At 39.6% G+C, this 19798-nt stretch overlaps 1 protein-coding gene across 1 annotated transcript in view; it reads left to right on the forward strand.

Annotated features, from left to right (window-relative positions):
• The first annotated feature begins 3917 nt into the window (after nt 1-3917).
• The window catches only part of LOC149314886 (cochlin-like), a 36766-nt gene continuing 20885 nt past the window's right edge, over nt 3918-19798 (forward strand). The window contains exons 1-4 of the mRNA XM_089523546.1: nt 3918-3988; nt 4149-4227; nt 4399-4443; nt 14048-14204. Of these exons, the coding sequence (XP_089379672.1) occupies nt 4203-4227; nt 4399-4443; nt 14048-14204 (227 nt within the window). The 5' untranslated portion in view covers nt 3918-3988; nt 4149-4202. The remainder of the gene's footprint in view (nt 3989-4148; nt 4228-4398; nt 4444-14047; nt 14205-19798) is intronic.

Raw genomic sequence — 19798 nt, forward strand, 5'->3', positions numbered from 1 at the left:
GGCCTGGGAATGTAGGAGTGATTTGCATGTGTATTGTTCTGTGCAGATGGCCGGCCTCAGGCTGGGAGGTGAATGCAAAAGAGGATTAGTGTTTGGTAGTTGGTGATCATTATCTGCTGGGAAAGCCACTGACTCTTGAGTGGTTTCCTATTTGCATTTGCTGAGCCCTCATTTTGCTATTCTTCAGGACTGGCAGCTAAATTTTGTTCACTTTAAGGGTTTCTTCTTTCTGGTTGAAATTATCCAGATGTTTGTGGATTTCAATGGCTTCCCTGTGCATCCTGACATGGTAGTGGTTGGTATGGTCCAGAATTTCAGTGTTTTCAAACAGCATTTTATGCCCAGGATGGTTTGTGGCATGTTCTGCTACTGCTGATTTTTCTGGATGGCCCAGTCTGTAATGTCTCTCGTGTTCCTTGATTCTTGTTTGCACACTGCGTTTCAAATCAAGAATTTGTGGATATTAATCCTGGTGTCATATTACACTTTCTGTTTGCAGGATCAGAAATGGCAAGTCTCAGCACTGACATGAAATCTTATATTCAAAAGCTTAAAAGAAAAAGTGTATTTTAAGGCATTAACTCACTAGAAGAGCATGTGATAAGTACTGAAAGTATGCAAAAATGCAAACATGGTTGTGTTACTTCACCAAGCTATCCAGGCTTGTGTTGGTCACCACAAGGAGACATTCACCTATCATTCTACTTCCTTAACTTCCCATTTAGTGATTCATCAGAAGTACGAAAGAGGACAGAAAATGTGGCTGCTGTAACAGCATTTTTGTACTTTCAGATGATCATCCAAATTGTGGTTGTTTGAAAACTAATGAATACTTTAATCATGTCTTATATGTTCCTGCTCCATTGTTCTGTTGTTAAAATCTGTTCAAATAGTATGCCCTCTGACTGTCACATCAAAACCAAAACATAACAATCTGTTCAACAGCTGCATTACAGAAACACCTTTATCTTTGTTATTGGGATACTTGTAGCAGACAGGAAGTCAAAGCCATGGCGGAAGAAATTATATAATAAACTTGTTTAGAAATTTAAGTTGCTTACAATACTGCTGCCTATCCAATATTTAATTATATAAAAGGGGAAACACTAATAGCTTTTCAATTAAATCGAATAATAATGTTGATTCATCCCAAAAAACACCACTTTGGAAGTGCCGTCAGGAAACCTCGGGATTTTTGGGTTTGACCTGCATTTTCCCCTTTGAAATTGATCTGATAAGGATCAGGATCGATTTCAAATGGGAACTAGGGTCATTTACCTCAAATCCTGCTGCGTTTTTCTTTCCGTAGTGGGAATGAGGCCACTGATTGCTAATGCAAAGGTTGGGATGGCAAAAAGTGAGGCAACCAGTGGGACATAACAAGTTATGCCTGCAGAAAAATTCTATGAAGATTGTACTGATTTACCAGTATCTCTTCAAATATATTGTATAAAAACAGGAAAGGCAGCCAGGCAAGAAAACAAAGCAAAGCAAAGCACCAAGAGTTTAGAGAGAGGAAAAACTCCTGAGGAGAAAGTATGCAAACAGATCCTTGCAGCACCTTTGATGCTAAGGTCCCAAACAGATTGGCAGTAAGCGCCAACTTGAGGGTGGTGTTGGGGCATGGGGTTTAGATGACCCATGCCCTGACACCTCCCCAAAGCCGGTGTCACACCGCATACCCGCCCAGACAGCAGGCAGCATTGCAGCACTCTGACGGTGCAACATTTATATGGCACACATTGCAGGAGCACCGCAAAGCTGTGGTGGCAACTGAAAGGCCCCCCATTGCTGGCTCAAAAAGAAGTGGTATTTTGCTATCTTTTTTGAGACGATAAATAGCTGGATTGTGGCCACAGTGTGCATTGCCTTTAGGGCTTTCTGTTTTGGCCCTAGCTGAAAGAAAGAAGTTGGCAGTATGAGCTTTCCTAGACTCAAGGTCCAAAACACACTGCAGAAACAATCCAGTTTGAGACTGTTTTAACTGCCCTGGCTCAATGCTATGGAATTCTGGGAATGGTACTTTTGTGAGACATTTAGCCTTCTCTGTCAGAGTTCTGGTGCCACAATAAACTACAATTGCCAGATTTCCCTAGCACTGAACCAGGGCAGTTAAAGCGGTCTCAGACTCGAATATTTCTGCCATATGTTTTGGACTTTACTTCCTCAAATGCATTTGGTGAGGTGGAAAGCCAGGGATAGAACCTTACACGCCATTTTGAATTTGAACTGACACTCTCACCCATTAATGGAAGATGAAGGTCTGTCTCTGGCTTTCCACTCCTCCAAATGCCTCTGAGGAAGTAGACTAAAGTCTTGGAAAGCTCATGCTGCTAGCTTCTTTCTTTCAAAGATATAAGAGTTTATCTCACGCCATTTAAAGCAACTTACCCCATTCGCGTTTAATTTTGAAGCCAGATTTTATCACATGCGTCGGGGGCTGGATGAGTGCAACCCAGCTGCAGCCCAGGTCCCAGCCACATTTATCCGGCATCATTTCAAAAACAGCAGACTCCCAGCATGTGTGATAAAAGAGCCCCGTGAATGTGGAAAAACCACAAATAACAAAAACAATATGGAGTTTATCACACAGGGGACAATTGGATTTATAAACTGTAACTAACCCATGAAATTTCCCAATTGTGCTAAATCACATGATGTCATGTTCAAAGTGCTATTATCCCGTGATTAACCCGTGATAAACCTGAAATTGCATTAACGATTTTCACACAGTGTCAAGAAGAAACATGATTAAAGTGCCATTGTCCTGTAATTAACTAAGTAAGAAAGAGCAGCAAATCATTCACGGGATTTTCCTGTGACTGACTTTTTGCTGTTTATTGCCTGGTTATTCATGGGATAATGGCTCTTGTGTTTATCTCATTTTAATCATGTTTTAATGTCAATTCACGGGTCAATTACTGTTTAAACTCCTAATTTCCTCCCCTTTGAGACTAGCTGAAAGAAACTGGCAGCATGAGTTTTGTAGACTTCAGTCGACTTCCTTAGATGCATTTGGTGACGTATATATGCCACTGGTATGTGAGGATGTCAATTCAAATTACAAATCCTTTGGGTATGGAAATAAAGTAGTGCACAAAGACATAAGAACCTGGTCTTTGTGCATGGAGATAAAGTGGCAGATCCAGTCTGGCGATGGGGCTAGCCTGTGGTGAGGGGAATAGATGGATGTAGGACACCCCTATGAGGCGAGGTCAGAGAGTGTTGAAGTGTGTGTAGTGTGTCAGGAAACCATTCTCTTCCTTCAATCCATTGGAGTTTGTGGATGAATTCCATAGTTCTGCTGTTTCTCTTTCCAATCTGCCTTGGTAGTCTAGGAAAGCTCATGCTGTCAAGTCCTTTCTTTCAGTTCATCTCAAAGGGGCTCCAAGATCTCTCTGCATGACTTCTTTCTTTCAGTTTGTCTCAAAGGGGCTCCAAGAAGTCTCTCTTTGCTTACTGCTTTTAGAGGCTGACATGACTATGATCCCTGAAAGAGGAGCTTCCCCAGAAACAGGGCTGCTTCTGGTACCCAGAGCTGGGCGGGAAAAAGGGAGCACCTGTCGCCTGAGCTCTTTTGAGGCAGCTGCCTCTTGTCCTCCTCCTCCTCCTCCGAAGGGCCAGCTGCCCAGAAGGCCTCCTTGCCCCCTCCTTGCCAGGCCACCCAGGCCGCCCTTGGCCTTGGCCTTGCCCTGCCCAGGAAGAGTGCTGCTCCTCCTCAGGCGCCTGCTGGGCAGCGTTTAAAGGCAGGGCGCGCAGCCTTGGTCCAGGAACAGAGACAGGCGCAGACCTTTGGGGGCAAGCTCTCTCCTCCTGCTCCAGCTCCCCCAGCATCCTCAGACTCTGCCTCCAAGTCCTCCTGCCCTTCACACCTCCAGCTCTCCTCTCCCAGCAGCAGCAGCAACAGAAAAGGGGCGCTTTCTTTTGGGGGGGAGTTTCCCTCTCCTTCCCCGACAGAAAGGGGGAAAGCTTTGACCTCAGGCTCCAGGTGGGACCCTTCCTCAACGCCCCCCTCCCCCGAAAAGGCACTGCCTCTCCCTCAGGGTCCTCCTTTTCCAGGAGGGAATAAGGGCTCTGGTCCTGCCCCCTTTTTGCAGTGCCTTGCCCTCCTGGTCACCCTGCTCTCCTCTCCATCTCTTCTCTCCCAGGTGAAGAAGGCTCTCCAGTCCTGACAGCACCATCTTCTCTTCCCAGGTGCTATCATGGCGCCTCTCCTCCTCTTCCTTGGTGGGTATGAAACTCTAGCCACGTCGACCATGGATTGGGGAAGAAGGGGGTTTTTTGAGGAGGAGGGGATCTGAGCCCTTTCGGAAAGGGAATAGGGGAGGCATCCCAGTGCTTACTTTCCTTGCCTTAACATTCCTGACGATTCCCCCTTTCCTCCTTTTTTGGTTGCAGGTGTCCTCTTTCTAGCCATTCCTGAGAGAATGTGCCAGACTTCAGGTAAGTGCTAAAACAGCTCTCTTCTTTTTGCTTTTTAGCTGAAATCTTTTTTCTTTTTTCTTTTTTTTTTGGGGGGGGGTCTTCACTCCACCCAAGTTGAGTAAGATGTTTGCAGACAAGAGAAAGAAAACAAGAGAATAGTTGTGAATAGACAAGAGAAAGAAGTTTGCAGGGTTTTCCAGCTGGCTTACTATTTCCACTGTAAAAGGGAATACAGATTTACTACACCCCCCCCCCCCAAATCTCCAAGAAATTGGGTTTTTTAAAATGTGTGTGTGTGTGTGTGTGTGTGTATTATTCCACAGTTCTGACTTTTGGAAGTCTTCCTAGTTGACCTTACTTTTGCACTTCCACATCTTCTAAGAAAGGTGCTGTTTAGTTAGTCATTCTCCTCTCAGGTGTGTTCCTCTTGCTTTCTGTAAGCTTCATTTTTTTCCTCTTCTTCTTCCTCTGAAAGTACCTTTTATTGGAAGGCTGAGTGGCCAAAGGAACCCTGGTGTGATGAAATCTTGGGATTAGAGTTATAAAGCAAGTTATTTTTCCTGTTGCTGCAGTGCTTGAAAAATGAAAGGGAAAAAAATCCAAGAGGAAGGGGTGAAGCCCTAATTGGGGGTGAATGGCTCTCAAAATGGAAAAATGAATATGCTCACTGTGTTTCAACATCTTCTGTCAGTTACTAAAGCTACAGCCATTCACTTAGTTACTGTTCCATCCGAATGTTCTCAGTGTTTGCATGCATGCTTAATATTGGTTAAAATGTCTTTTTATTGTCATTTTTGAGTAGCAGCTTGAATCCTTGCCATTGTTGACTACTTGCTGTTTTGCTTTTTGAAACTTCAGTGCAGAACTAAATTATTTTCTTTCCTATGCTGTTGCTCAGGAGTTACCTTTAAGGCTGAAAATATTTTGTTTGTGGTTGTAAAGATGACTGTTTGTGGTATTATCTGTGGATGTCTTATTAGCTTACAGGTGTAAAACCACTTAGAGACTGCTTAGGCAGTATGAAGCAGTATATAAATGAAGCTGCTATTGCTATTGCTACTTTTGAACCAAGGAATTTCTATTGTACACTTAAACTAAACACCAGATTTATCAGAGTTAAGACTGCAATATCACTTCTGTCTGTTAGATTCTAGCATTGCTTTAGAGAAGTATGCATAAATAAGGTGCAATAGAATCCTCTGATGTTTTTTATGGGAAAAGGTAAATACATTTGTTAAGTTGTATATACTGTAAAATAAACCTGAATATTTTGGGATACTGTTCAACAGTTAAGTGTCCCTTCATTGAATGAATTTTACTACACAATTCTGTCTCTAGAAAAAAATCCAGGAACCTGTCTTATGAAAATAGATACCTGCTTTAATGTATTTCAATAACATCAAATGAATCTGCACAAAAGCTCTAAACTTTGTGAGATAGTGAGACGTAATCAAAAGCTTGAAATTTAATCATATGTGAACAATTTATTATTTTTAAGAAACAATGAATAAAGAACACAAGCATCCATTCTTCAGAACTTAATGCAAATATTATTGCAGTGAATGCCAAAAAAGGATGTGTTACATAATTGTGTCACAAAGAATTGGATTTCTGCAGTTTAGAGTAATAGGAGTACTCAGTAAACTGTAATCCCCCGTTCATTTGAAAAATAAAAGGAGGCAATCCACCAAAAGTGAATCAACTGGACTATAGGGTCATGATTCCCATTAAAAGTTTAATACCTTTCTCTGGTGGAAAATGGAGATAGAAAGAGCTGTGTGCACTTCTAAACTCTATCAGCACTGGAAAGAGAATATGGAACTCATTCCAAAATGGTAAGTGAGGACATTGGGGTTTTAAATGTAAAATATGTGAATTTCACCGTTGAGGATTGAAAATTCATCAGATGTGGGAGGAGTTGGCAAACACTTAAAGGACTTAAATAACTGTCACAAAGGCTCCTTGTGCTGTGGGAATCCGGGGGGAAAACAGTAGTGTAAACTAGAGAGAGCTTTCTCTTTTTTTCATGAACAAATACAATGAATGCTAGCAAAGAGGTAATAACTTTGGGGGGGGGGGAACGATCAAACGTGTATACTTTATTATTTTAGGATAGTTTTGCTCCTTGGTTCCATCACCTTCCCCCATCCCTGAGATATTACCTCTCTGCTGGCTTTCATTGTATTTGTTCATGAAGAACCAATATGGTATAGTGGTTTGAGTATTGGACTAGGACACTTGGAGACCAGGATTCAATTCCTTACTCAACTGTGGAAACCCATTGGATGAACTTAGGCAAGTCACACTCTCTCAGCTTTAGAGGAAGGGGAGGATCCCCCCCACAAAAAACAAAAAAACAAATTCACCCAAGAAAGGTTCAACCCATGATAGGTTCACTGTAGGGTCACCATAATTCAGAAATGAATTGAAGTCACACAACAACAGCAAGCCTTTATGTAATACTAGTAACCTCCAAAGTGTAGCTGGAAATTATGTGTCAAATCTATTAAATTTACTACATAGGCCATGATTTCCTTGGATATTAAAATTAAAAATTACAGGCTTTTGTTCCAGTGTGTTATCCCATGTTATGCTCCTATTCTCTAGAGGCCATTATATTTATGTGACCATTTATGCAGTTTGCATTCTTATACCCTTTCACCTGGAAAATGTGTATAATATCACACTGTACATGAATAGACCTGTGTAATATTGTACTGTAAATTTATAGATACATTTTGCAATTAGTTTCAGAGTAACTTCAAAACCTTAGGCCCCATACAGGCCTGTTACAGACAGCCAAAATAAAACTGCTTCGAGTCACAGTGGAGGTATGGTGTTTCAATGATGTATGTGTCCTAAGAGTCCAGAAGTTGCACCAAAGCTGCGCTCCAGTCTTTAGGACTAGATTGTGGCTTTGGTGCGGCTTCCGGACTCTTAGGATGCATGCAACATTTAAACAGCATACCTCCAAAGTGACCCGAAGCAGCTTTATTTTGGCCTGTCTGTATGGGGCCACTGATACCTTAAGTTATTCCTTAATTCTGTAACAGTTTGAAATACATAAAGAGGATTCTAAATTTCACCAACAAATACAGGTTTCCCTAGAATTATATCAGGAACATCGTTCATAGTTAACTACAGACATACCTCAGTTAATAAAGGCTCTGACAAAGAGCCTTATTGCTTATTGAGAAAAGAAAACTGAAATGGAGAAGAAGAGTAGCAATTTCTGTGTGCCACTCTGCATGACATTGTAGCACTTCTGTTCTCTTCCCGAGGGAGACCAATAGTAAAAGTGTATCTTTGGTCACGCTGGGGAAATCAGTCAACAAAAGGCATGCTTTTACGTCTGTCTCCATCGAGAAAATAACACATGTGCTACAACAGCATGCAGATAGGCACAGAGAAAGCTGCTACTCTCCTGCTCTATTTCAGTTTTCTTTTTTCCTGCAATAAGCCTCAAAGAAGCTCCTTTATAGAAAGTCTTTTTATGCACACTCATTGCCACTCTTTTCTTCCTTGTCTTCCTTGTCTATCAAAGTTTTTCATCACCTCAGTCATTGGTAAGATGATTACGCAGGGCTGTCTGAATGCTGGCTTGGGAGATTTGGTTGGGCAATGTGTCTACAGTAAACAATGCAATAAAGCTTAAGTTGGAAAAGAGCAGAATTTTATTCTAGGTGATTCTGCTGTGTGTGTTAGCCTACAACAGGCAAGGTAAATAGCAGCCCTCTCCAGAATCGCTTATTTAGCATACATGCTCAGCAAAACAGAAAGAAAAGGAGAGAGCAAATAAGTGTGCCTCACCAGCTCCCCCCAGTATGTTGTTTTTTTTAAATTATAAATGTCTCCGTTTTGGCCACTGAAGTAAAATTCATAGGAATAGTAGAGGCTGCTGAAAGAAAAGGTCACCCCTGAATGCATTTTGGAAAAACCCTCTAAGTGGTCTCTAGAAGGTTCAAAATGTTTTTATTTGCTTTTCTTTACTTCACATAGTTGTTTATTTTCACATATGCATATTGTTAGGTTTTTTTGGGGGGGAGAGCTGAAAATTGTCTTTTTTGTTGTGTAGGAACTTATCCCTATTCTTTCTATGGCCTGTTACAGACAGCCAAAATAAAGCTGCTTTGAGTCACAGTGGAGGTATGGTGTTTCAATGATGCATGCGTCCTAAAAGTCCAGAAGTCGCACCAAAGCCACGCTCCAGCCCTAAGGACTGGAGCATGGCTTTGGTGTGGCTTCTGGACTCTTAGGATGCATGCATCATTGAAACACCATACCTCCACTGTGACTCGAAGCAGCTTTATTTTGGCTGTCTGTAACAGGCCTATGTTACTTTGGCTTCTGATACCCAAATTTCCTGTTAAAGAAGTATGCTCTGGAAAACATACCCTTAATTAACTGATGCATACTTGTACATTTGCATTTTTAGAATGATTTTATCCCAGTGTTGATTAACACAACTCTTTTATATAAAATACAGCAATAAAAGCATCATTGCTGACTGTCCTTTGACCTACAAAATGGTCCTTAAAATCAATCAATCAATCAATCAATGATTATTTATAACATTTCTGTGTCGCCTTATTTCAAGAATGGGACGCAAGGCAACTCACAGATAAAATTGTTTTTTTAAGAATTACAATAAAAATTTTAAACCAAGTAAAAATCATCTAGCTAAAAGGAGTATAAAATGACATAAAACAAAAAAGCTTTAAAACATATCTAAAGTACACGCCCCATATACAAGCCTCCCTACACAATTATATATTAAAAGCCTGCTTATATAAAATATACATTTGGCTGTGAGCAAAAGGAAAGCAAGGAACAGGCCAGCCTAGCCCCCTGTGGAAGGACATTCCGGAGGATGGGAGCAGCCACTGAGAAGGCTCTCTCTCATGTCCTCACCAAGCAAGCCTGTGATGGTGGTGGGATCAAGAAAAATATTGATCCAAGAACATTTTGAAAATGTTACACTCAGTATACCACCCTGAACACATTGAATTTCACCTGATTTCAGAAGCTGTGCAGTTCTGGCTAATACTTGGATGGGAGACCAGTAGATTCTCACTAGAGATCTTCAGATGCAGGGATAAGAAATAATCCTCCCTGTGGTCAGGGAGAGCTGCTGCCAGTCAGAATTGATCATTGCTATGGTAGGTGGACCAGTGGTTTGGCTTATGTGATATTTGGCAGCATAATAACTTGAGCTTGGATATAGGAACCAAATATCTTTTGATTTGACTATCCAGGAAGGTCATAGTACAATTTGCATACAGGTTGACTTTCTATTATTTGGAATTCCAAAATCTGAAATATTTAAAAACCACACACAACTTTTTTCCTTGGTGGATGAGATAGTGACTCCTTTGCTTTCTTTCATGCGCAAAATTATCTAAAATATTGCTATTGTAAAAATTGTTTTTAAAAATTGAAAAAATTACCTGCCCTGCTTCTACACATGCAAGAAATTCAGTCAGTGTGAAGTCGAAGGCTTTCAAGACAGACATCCATAGTTTTTTGTGGGGTTTCTTTTTGGGCCATGAGGCCATGTTCTAGAACAGTTTTTTTTCCTGATGTTTCACCAGCAGCTGTGACTGGCATCTTCAGAGAATGCTGGCATGGAAGAGAATGGGGTATATATACTGTTGGTTGAGGGGAAGTGATTTGTATGTTAATCTGTGTATTGTTCCATTGTTGAATGGCAAGGCCTCAGGGTGTCTCTTTAATTAATGATCCATTGTCTGCTCACCCTGCTCACCACATTTTAAAGCACAAAATGGTTCGCATTTGCATGGGCTGGGTCTTGATTTTGGTGTTTTTCAGGACTGGTAGCCAAACTTTGTTCATTTTAAGGGTTTCTTCTTTCCTGTTGAAGTTATCTAGGTGTTGTAGATTTCAATGACTTTCCTGTGCATTTTGACCTGATAGTTGTTGGCATGGTCCAGAATTTCAGTGTTTTTGAACAGCATTTTATGCCCAGGATGATTTATAACGTGTTCTGCTACTGCTGATTTTTCTGTGTGTGTGCAGTGTCTCTCATGTTCCTTGATTTGTGTTTGAACACTGCGTTTGGTGGTCTCTATGTAGACTTGTCCGCAGCTGCACAGTATGCAGTAAACTCCTGTGGCCGTGAGAGGGTCTCTCCTGTCCTTTGCTGAGTGCAACATTTGCTGGATTTTCTTGTTTGGTTTGAAGGCAATTTGGGGTTTACGTTTCCTCACCACTTTCCCTATTCTGACTGTGACTGCTTTGATGTATGATAAAAATACCTTCCCTTTGGGTGGTTGTCTTCACTGCCATGGGTTTTTCTGGGTCTGGTAGAGCTTCTGATGTCTGAGCTGGAGTAACCATTAGCCTGTAGAGTTCAATCTAGGTGCTTCAAGCCATTTTCCTAGAGGTGGAGTTCCCAGATCCTTTTTGCCCAGTCTACCAGTGTTTTTATTGTGCTTCTTTTTTGTCCTTTGTGATGGTTGGAGGTCTTGTGTAGATATCTGTCTGTATGTGTAACTTTTCTGTATACTGTGTTGCCCAATCTTTGGTTCGGTTTGCAGATGAGCAGGACATCCAAGAATGGCAATGTTCCTTCCTTTTCTGTTTCCATCATGAATTAGATGTTTGGGTGGATGTTGTTCAGATGGTTCAAAAACACGGTCAGATCTTTTTCTGCATGGCTCCAGATGGTGAAAATGTCATCCACATATCGGAACCATGTTGTGGGCTTTTTTGGTGCTGTTTCCAGGGTTTGCGTTTTGAAATGTTCCATATAAAAGTTTGCTATCATGGGGCTCAGATGGCTTCTCATTGCTACCCCATTTCTCTGTTCATAGAATCCATTGTCCCGCTGGAAGTAGCTTGTGGTGAGGCGATGTTCAAACAGATATGTGATATCTTCTGGAAAAATTTATCAGATGAGTGCCATGGTATCCATTATGGAGACTTTGGTGAACAAGGAGCCCACATCAAAGCTGATTGGTATGACTCTGAGTTTGGAGACATTCAGTCAGCGGATTGGAAATTGCATTGTCTTAATTTTCAGCAAATTGTGATTAGGAAACAACAGACCTGCTACACACTGCCCAGTAAATATCTCTGTACCTATAGGTTTATAACAACTGGTTGGCATTTTCTGAGCATTGATCAGAACTGAGCATGCAGCTTTAAGAACTAGGTGCACATGTATAGTTCCCTCAACTGCATCCTTCTGCACTCCCTCCATGTATATGATACCACACTAGGCTAAAGTGATAACTTACTTGTTTCTTACAAGAAAAGATTCATGGAAATTATAGATGCTTTATTATTCTCTTTTCTTTTATAGGTTCACTGTTGAAGATTAATGCCATTCTACTCTTCTACAAGGACTTTGCCCAAATCTAGAAAATCTAAAAAAACAAAGTGTTTTTATATAAACACAGTATCTAAAGTGGTGTGTTTCTGTGTTGCATAGAAGAATGTAAACTTCATAATGCTTCTTTTTTTTCTGTCCCTTATATTGTACTTGGTACAGATGGGCGTTTTAGACGCCCTTGTGACGTGCTAGGGATTGGCTGAGGGCAGAGCGCCCACAAAGCTCGCAACCCTTGCATGTGATGAGGGTGTAACAATGGCGGCGCCCTGTATACATGGGCGCCACCATTGTTACATAAGTGTCGTGCGGCGTCCACACGGCGCCACGTAGCACTTACGTAACAAGTGCACCATGGCACACTTGTTACACTGCCACCGTGGCTTCAAAAGAACCCGCTTCTTTTTCTGCCAGCGGGAAGCCTGTGGTTTGGTGGCTGAGGCTTCCCGCCGGCAGAAAAACAGGCACCGGCAGGTCACCTTTTTTGGGCAGTCTGTACCGCACCTTAGTTAAAATGTAGAAGAGTTCAAGAAAAAGATTATTTTCTTATCGATTTAATAATCTAATATAATAACTAATTGACTACTGATAATTTATCACAACATAACTAGATATTGTAGGCATTTTAAAGCACAAAAAGGACCATACATGCAAGTAGAGTATACAAAGGTGAAAAGCATATTCAAATTCCAGTAGTTGCTTTTGATAATATAATTCCTATGGACTAAATCGACTTGTAAATCACAACTAGACTATGCCAGTTCAATCAATGAAACTCGTTAAACTAGGGATTATAGAAGTTCCTTTAATCCAAAGGGTCTGTGCCATCTGAGACCAATAACTGGCTTTATCCCTAAGATCTGAACTTTCTGATTTGTCCTGTAAACTTAATACTGATTTTTGCATATTCTATCAGAAATTATTGCAAAATATCAGATTACTGAAAAATATGAAATGGTTCTATAATGGAAACATATTAACACTTACATAGGCTCATACATTTGAAGTTAGTTAATTAAAAGAATTAAAATTAAACCTTGGAAGAAGTGAGGGGAAATAAATGCAAGATAACTATAATACAATATATGAACTTATAATTCATAACCATGAATGTCTGTGCCATGATGTAACTAATGAGACATATCAAAAGCAATGAAAGAATTGAAAACGTGTCACACACTTTTGAAAAGACATTGCACTGGAAGTATAAGAAGTTTTTATTAAAGTAACCCACAAGAACATTAATACTGTATAGATAATCTGCACACTTGCAGACAAATACAATCCTGGGAGCTACGGAGTTGTTCCTTGTGTAGCTTTAACCAAAGAGATAACTGTGTTGTTCCGTTTCAGCATATGAAGGCATAAAAGAATGCAATAGCACTTTTGAGACATAATGGGGAAGAAGAAATTTCTAGCATGAACTGGTCTAAGTCCATGAAGACATATGCTAGAAATTTCTTCTTCGCAATTAGTCTCAAAGGAGCTACTGAATTCCTTGATGTTTTCTCATGCAGTTTGTTTCACTTGTGCAAAGGAAGTAATATAATCATAGCATCTAAAGCTAACATAAATTCCAGAGAGTCAGTGGAAATTAACTGACCCACTGCATTTTCACTAGACTACAAACACATGACAAAAAAATTGTTTTTGAAAAAATACCGCCAAAGACCTGTCACAAACTTTGAGAATCCTGGCAGCAAATGGTGCCAAGAACCCATGTGCTTTTGAAGATTAAACGAATACAAAATTTCACTAATGCCCAGCTATGAGGTTAAAATGACAAATTAGCATCAAAAAGAACACCCTTTTTCTCATTGGGAGGACAGGCTAGTTTCAAAGAACAGTGCTGGGCATGTGTATGGCATTTCACTGTGAATATTCTGAATCGTAAACTAGCCCTCACAATAATTCCTTGAAGTAGGCAAGTTTCCCTCAATAGCTTTAACATATGGTTATAAAAAAGGCAAACCAATTTATTTTATTTTTAATAGGCAGGATGCAATACAATTGCTAAGACATACAGGAAAGCAAAAAATATATACAGCATTTCAGTGCAAATAAAGGGATTGTATTTTACTGTCAATACTCTGAGTGCTATGCATGATAGCACTGAGACCAAAAGTCCACTGGATGTACATTGCAGCTAACTTCAAATTAAAATATTTTAAATGTTATTAATATTTAATTCTTCATACTCTATTGCAAATGGCATGCTGATTTTTCTATGAGGCATCATTTTATATGCCATTTCTTTCTTTTTCTCTGCAGTCCTCAGTGCCATTACATGTTTTACAAGAGGGCTTGATCTCAGAAAGGATAGAGCAGATGTCCTCTGCCCAGCAGGCTGTCCTATGTATCAGTTCCAAGTCTATGGAAATATTATATATGCCTCCGTTTCCAGCATCTGTGGAGCAGCTATTCACAGGTAAATTTCATTATCAATAATGCAAGGGAATTAGGGTGAATTCCCATTTTAATATATTTCAGGCAGCAGTCTTTTGGAAATGGCACCACTCAAGATGGATTTTTGATAAGAAATGTAGGCACAGGTTGTGCATCCCTCTAATCTGCCCCTATGATCCAGATAACAGTAAAAGGGAAGATTTCTGGCACATGCAACGCCAGTAGGTACATTACACACATGTTTCAGGATTCATTACTGTTGGGAGTCACATTTTTTATCAAGTATAGAATTCTCTTTTAATACTGGATTCCATTAATGAAATCTGATGGAGAGTTCTCAAGGTCTAAAAAGAAATTCTAGACTGCTTTTTTTCTGTCCAAGCTATATCACTTCCCATATGTAAGAGATGGAACTTTTCTAGAACTAGTAATACTGTAGTGTGAATCATCCTGCTCATCTAGTCAGTTGCCACTGAAATGATAATTTCTAACAATTGAAGAGGTGGCTTTAAGTTGTAATTCTGAGCTTTGACTATTGGGTTAAGCATTTTAATATTCCACTCTGTAACTTAAACATTTGGCCTTTTGTGAAGTGATATCATCTTATCAGTCAATACTATTTCCTTCTTACAGAGGAAAGGTTGTTGGATTTCTTGAGCAGGATTTGCTCTGGAAACTGAAGTGCTTGTTCAGATTTTGGTTTCTGTAAGGAATCTGGTCTTTTCACTATTCCTCAACTTTCATAAAGTAGTTTGGTATCAAAAGAGGCCTAAGGCATGGGAACATCAGTGAAAGTTGCTTAGAAGCATCATTCTGGTTTGAATACAGTTGGACCAAGTAGTGGCATCTGTTCTGTTTTATGTGTGGAAATGTTGACCAACATTTTCTATGAAGGGAAAGAAAACATTTCGGTTGAAGTTTTACATAACAGGGTCTTTCTAACCAAGTAAAAATGTTACATAGAACAACACTCCATGGAATAGCCCCCAATAGTGGATGGATGTCAGTAACAAAACATTCCTGGCTTAGAGTGTCTATTAGTATTCTTAAGAGATATATCAATACATTTTGCAATAGTTCAATAGAACAATACGCATTTGTCAGGGAAAATCTGAGATTCTTATTTCCTTCTAGAGCAACTCTGAGCCAGAGCACAGTACCAGGATTTGTTTTCATTGATTGGGTACTGTTTTGGCACATGTATGATTTAATACATTAGCAATAAAAGAAAATAAATCCCCTGCCCTGAAAAGCTTACAATTATTGGGATTTTTTTTCTAATTAAAAAAACCAAATAGTCAAATTTGCTTCACAAAGGCAAGGACATAGGATCTATATACATTTTCACACACCCTCCTTCTGAAACCAGTAGTAAGATGTAATCCTTGTAATTATGAACATCTCATTGAAGTTTATCAAACAGGAGGAATTTCTCTTAAATTCGAATGAAAAGAAAGTGGGGCCAGAACGCATTCACTTAAAGTCGCTAGTTTAGTGCAATTACATGAATGCATATTGCATTCGAACTGGCTTCCCATTGCCCGAAAATAGCATGCCAGTGCCTGAATTTGCGTGTGGCAATCTATTATGCAATAACGTGAAACCACATGATTGTGTTCGGACTGACTTCCCATTGCCCGAATTTGCATGTAGTGGGTTATCACACAAAAACAACTTCCTCTTCTCTTAAAGTAGAACTATGCACACTGTTAAAGTAGAACTATGCACGTAGTCAGTGGTTTGTCATGAAACCACTTCTTCACTATCGCCAGCTCCATAACAAGTTGTTTTCAAAGTAGAAAATGGCCCTGAATTGGACACATCCAATATTGCAGAAGCACAGAATGTTCCCCAGATTCCCTTCCTGCAGCCCCTACCCATGCCTCTCAGATTTCTTCTGAAAGCACCAGCTTTCTGGAGCAGATTTTGAGTGCATATCAGTGGCTGCAATGGGAGAGATGGAATATTGGCTCCCCTCTGTTCTGCTGATAGAAGCTATTACCAGCAGGTAGTTAGCAAACTACCTGCTTCTACAGGAGCAGCAAAAACTAGTAAGCTGCCATGAGTCCCATATTGAGAGAGAGGCTGGAAATAAATGTAATACATAAACAAACAGCTTTTGTTCTTGACCCAGGTACATTTTTGTGTGTACAAGAAAGAACCAAAAAACAAGAGATATGCAGCTTCCCTGAATGAATTCCTGTCCCACTTCCCTTTGTATGTTCCATTCTGTGTAAGCAGCCTTCTCTCTCATGCCTCACAGTCAACTTTCAGATAATATCCACAACATGAATTCTTCTGCAGGTACCATGTGAGCAGCTCCCATCTCTTTAATCACTAGCACTTCTGCTTATTAAGGGTAAGAGATCCTAAGAACAAACTTGCTTCCATTCCCACTAGAAAGGCCTTGACTATCTTTTTTCAAGTTTTCTGGTAGTTCTTTTTCTCAGAGGAAAATTCTGTCACCAGCCATTAGTCCACAGCCACCTCATATGTTGTTTGCTGTTGTTATGTGCCCTCAAGTCATTTCTGACTTAGGCCACCCAATGACAAACCTATTACAGAGGGGGGTTTTGGAACGATTTCTTTAGAAGAGGATTGTTTTTGCCTTCCTCTGAGGCTGAGAGAGTGTACAAGATCACTCAATGGGTTTCCATGGCTGAACAGGGATTTAAACCTTGGTTTCCCAAAGTCCTAGTCCAGCACTCAAACCACTACATGACACTGGTTCTTCTCATGTTTGCTAATGTTCAAAGTTGCAATAAAACATAGCTTTATCTTGATAGGTTTCTCGGCTAATCTGACATGTTCATATATGTACAGAGTTCCCTTCTCCATTATTATGCTGATTTGTTGATTTACAGGATCTTTCTCTTCCTGGCTTCTATAAAAGGCAATAGAAATCCAACTACTTGACCTAACTAAAGTAGATTGATTGAATTTATGGGATTTCTTCAAGTGCTTACTTGCCATTCAATAGTTAATTCAGTAATAAGTCTACTGTAGTTTTGACTAGCAACTGGAATTTGGGCCTTGGGTTCCTCATTTCTTGAAGAATATTTACACACAAAGATACACGCAGTCTTGCTGTAGAAAAAAACAACTAACAATGCAAGTTTCACCATTGATGGTATCCTTATGTGGCCTGTAAAGCCACATACGGGACAACGCTTAAGCAGAGAGGAATCCATTTCTCTCTTAGTCCAATAGAGATAAATCATTTCTAACAATACACCTCACAGCAATAAATTCCAAATATTTCAAACTTTCCAAAAAGACTCAAATACTCACTACATCATCTTACATTCTTTCCTAGGAATGTATGATGTTGGGCATATCACCAACAGATTTGTGGTTTTGTTTCTCTTTAGAGCAACTGAGTTTAATTTGTTTCTTTATATTTTTAGGGGTGCAGAAATATTTTACTTAATTTCTCTCCCATTCAAGGTGTTGTGTATTTTATATATGAAACATTTTAGTGTTCTCATACAGTACATCAGCAGAGGAGGATAGTGAGATGACCATAGATCTGTAGCACAGGCCATACAGGAATATTCAGGTTCTGTTCTTACTATTTCCAGTTAAAAGGATCCTAAGCAGTGGGGCGGGATCATAATGGTCACAGTGACCAGGATATTCTGGGACATACAGTCCAACACTAATTTTTACAAGGTTTGTTCCCAGGCAGGGTAGATAGCCCAAAGTTAGATGGCTCAGCAGTGTAAAGCAGGTTATTATTATTCAATTGCATATATATATATATATATATATATATATATATATATATTACATTTCATATAAGTTCATATATTCAAATGAATGTCCTTAAGGTAAAAGGCAATGCAGATAATAAAGAGGTCGAGGAGCTGGGGCAAAAGGGGCAGCCAGAGGCTTCTCCCTGCCTCTTTGAAGCCTTGGAGGCCATGTTTGGATTGCCATAGCATGGCTTTGGTCTGATCTAGGGACATGTATCATCTGAGCACCATGTATTATTGTTGTTCGGATACTCTGACTGTAATCCCACCTCGATCCGTCGGGAGAGGCGGGACAATATAAATAAAACTTATTATTATTATTATTATTATTATGTTCCCAGATCAGCCCGAAACCAGAGCTTTTAATAATAATAATAATAATAATAATAATAATAATAATAATAATAGATTTATTTCTAGCCCGCCCAATCACTAAGAATCCGGGCGGGTTACAACAATAAAATACAACAAATTACAATAGTTAAAAAATCAAACCCTAGACCTACCACCCCTCATCTGTTTTGGGCCAAAACATAACATTATTGTCTTAGCCCATATTACTGTTTGAAATGAATACATTAGACCCTCTGGCAAGTTGCTGTTAATTGTAGAAGAAGTCAAGGTTCCTATATTGTATTTGTCCTTTTTTTTCTTCCACTGCTAATAGCATCTTTAAAGAGGGGACTGAATTTGGAAATAACATAGGGGAATGGGATAATGATTCTTGGCTTGGTGCTCCAACTACAAACATGGGGGACCATTTCTTTGTGGACTGATTTAGTTCAGTGTATGTATGTCCATAATCGATCTGAAATTCTGAAATCTAAAGTTTCAACCTTGCCATTGCCTGCCCTTCCAAGACTACATTTCTATATAAAAATGAAATACAAACATGGCTATAAAAATCTTTGTTATTTTTGTCAACATTGGACAAAATGTGTAGGATTACTATCCTCTTAGGAGGAGATTATTCCTGCCAACCTCCAGATAGATGTGGAGGTTTGAATGCCATGTACATTTGCTATCAAAACAATAGAAAATATAGAAGTGGCCTTCTAAGTAAGAAATGAACAAATATTTAGAAAGATAGATGCAATGATTCATGTACAATTGAACTAATAAACAATTTTGGAAGGTTTTTGTTCCTCATATCAATGTTGTTGGGGCAATTTGTGTACAAATGGCACATATCATTCCCTGGCCAGAAGACTGCAAAGTTTCAGAAGGATAGATGCAAAGGCTGGTGGGGGTGATACCTGAAAATTAGTTTGAGGTTGGCTTGTGATGGTTTTAAGGAAACTATGGGATCATTAAAAATCACAATTAAAAAAACATAAGAGTTTGAAGGAATTCAATGGGTCATCTTGTCCAATCCCCTACCATTGCTAAAAGCTCTTTGAGAGGTGGGAATCCAGGCACTTTTCAAAAATCTCCAGTGAAGGAGAATTCATCATTTTCTGAGGTAGTTTGTTCATCTGTAGAACAGCTCTTACTGCCAAGAAGTGCTTCCTAATGTTTAGTCAGAATCTCCTTTCTCGTAATTTGAATCCATTGACTCAGGTTCTGTCCTCAAATTCATTTTATCTTCATTGTGACATCCCTTCATTTATTTAAAGATGGATATCATATCACTTTTCAGTCTTCTCTTTTCCAATGTACACATACCCATCTCCCTCAACCATTCCTCATAGAATTTGATTTTAAGACCTTGATGGCTTTCCTGTGGACTTATTCCATTTTGTCAGTGTTCTTAAAATGTCCTGAAGACTGGATGCAGTGTTCTAGGTGAGACCTTACCAAAGCAGAACAGAGTGGTACTATTATTTCCCTTGAGCCAGACACTACAGTTCTGTTGATGCAG

The sequence above is a fragment of the Sceloporus occidentalis genome, unplaced genomic scaffold, assembly GCF_023333645.1.
Source record: "Sceloporus occidentalis isolate IW3139 unplaced genomic scaffold, rSceOcc1.0.p SCAF_4, whole genome shotgun sequence".
Taxonomy (NCBI): Eukaryota; Metazoa; Chordata; class Lepidosauria; order Squamata; family Phrynosomatidae; genus Sceloporus; species Sceloporus occidentalis.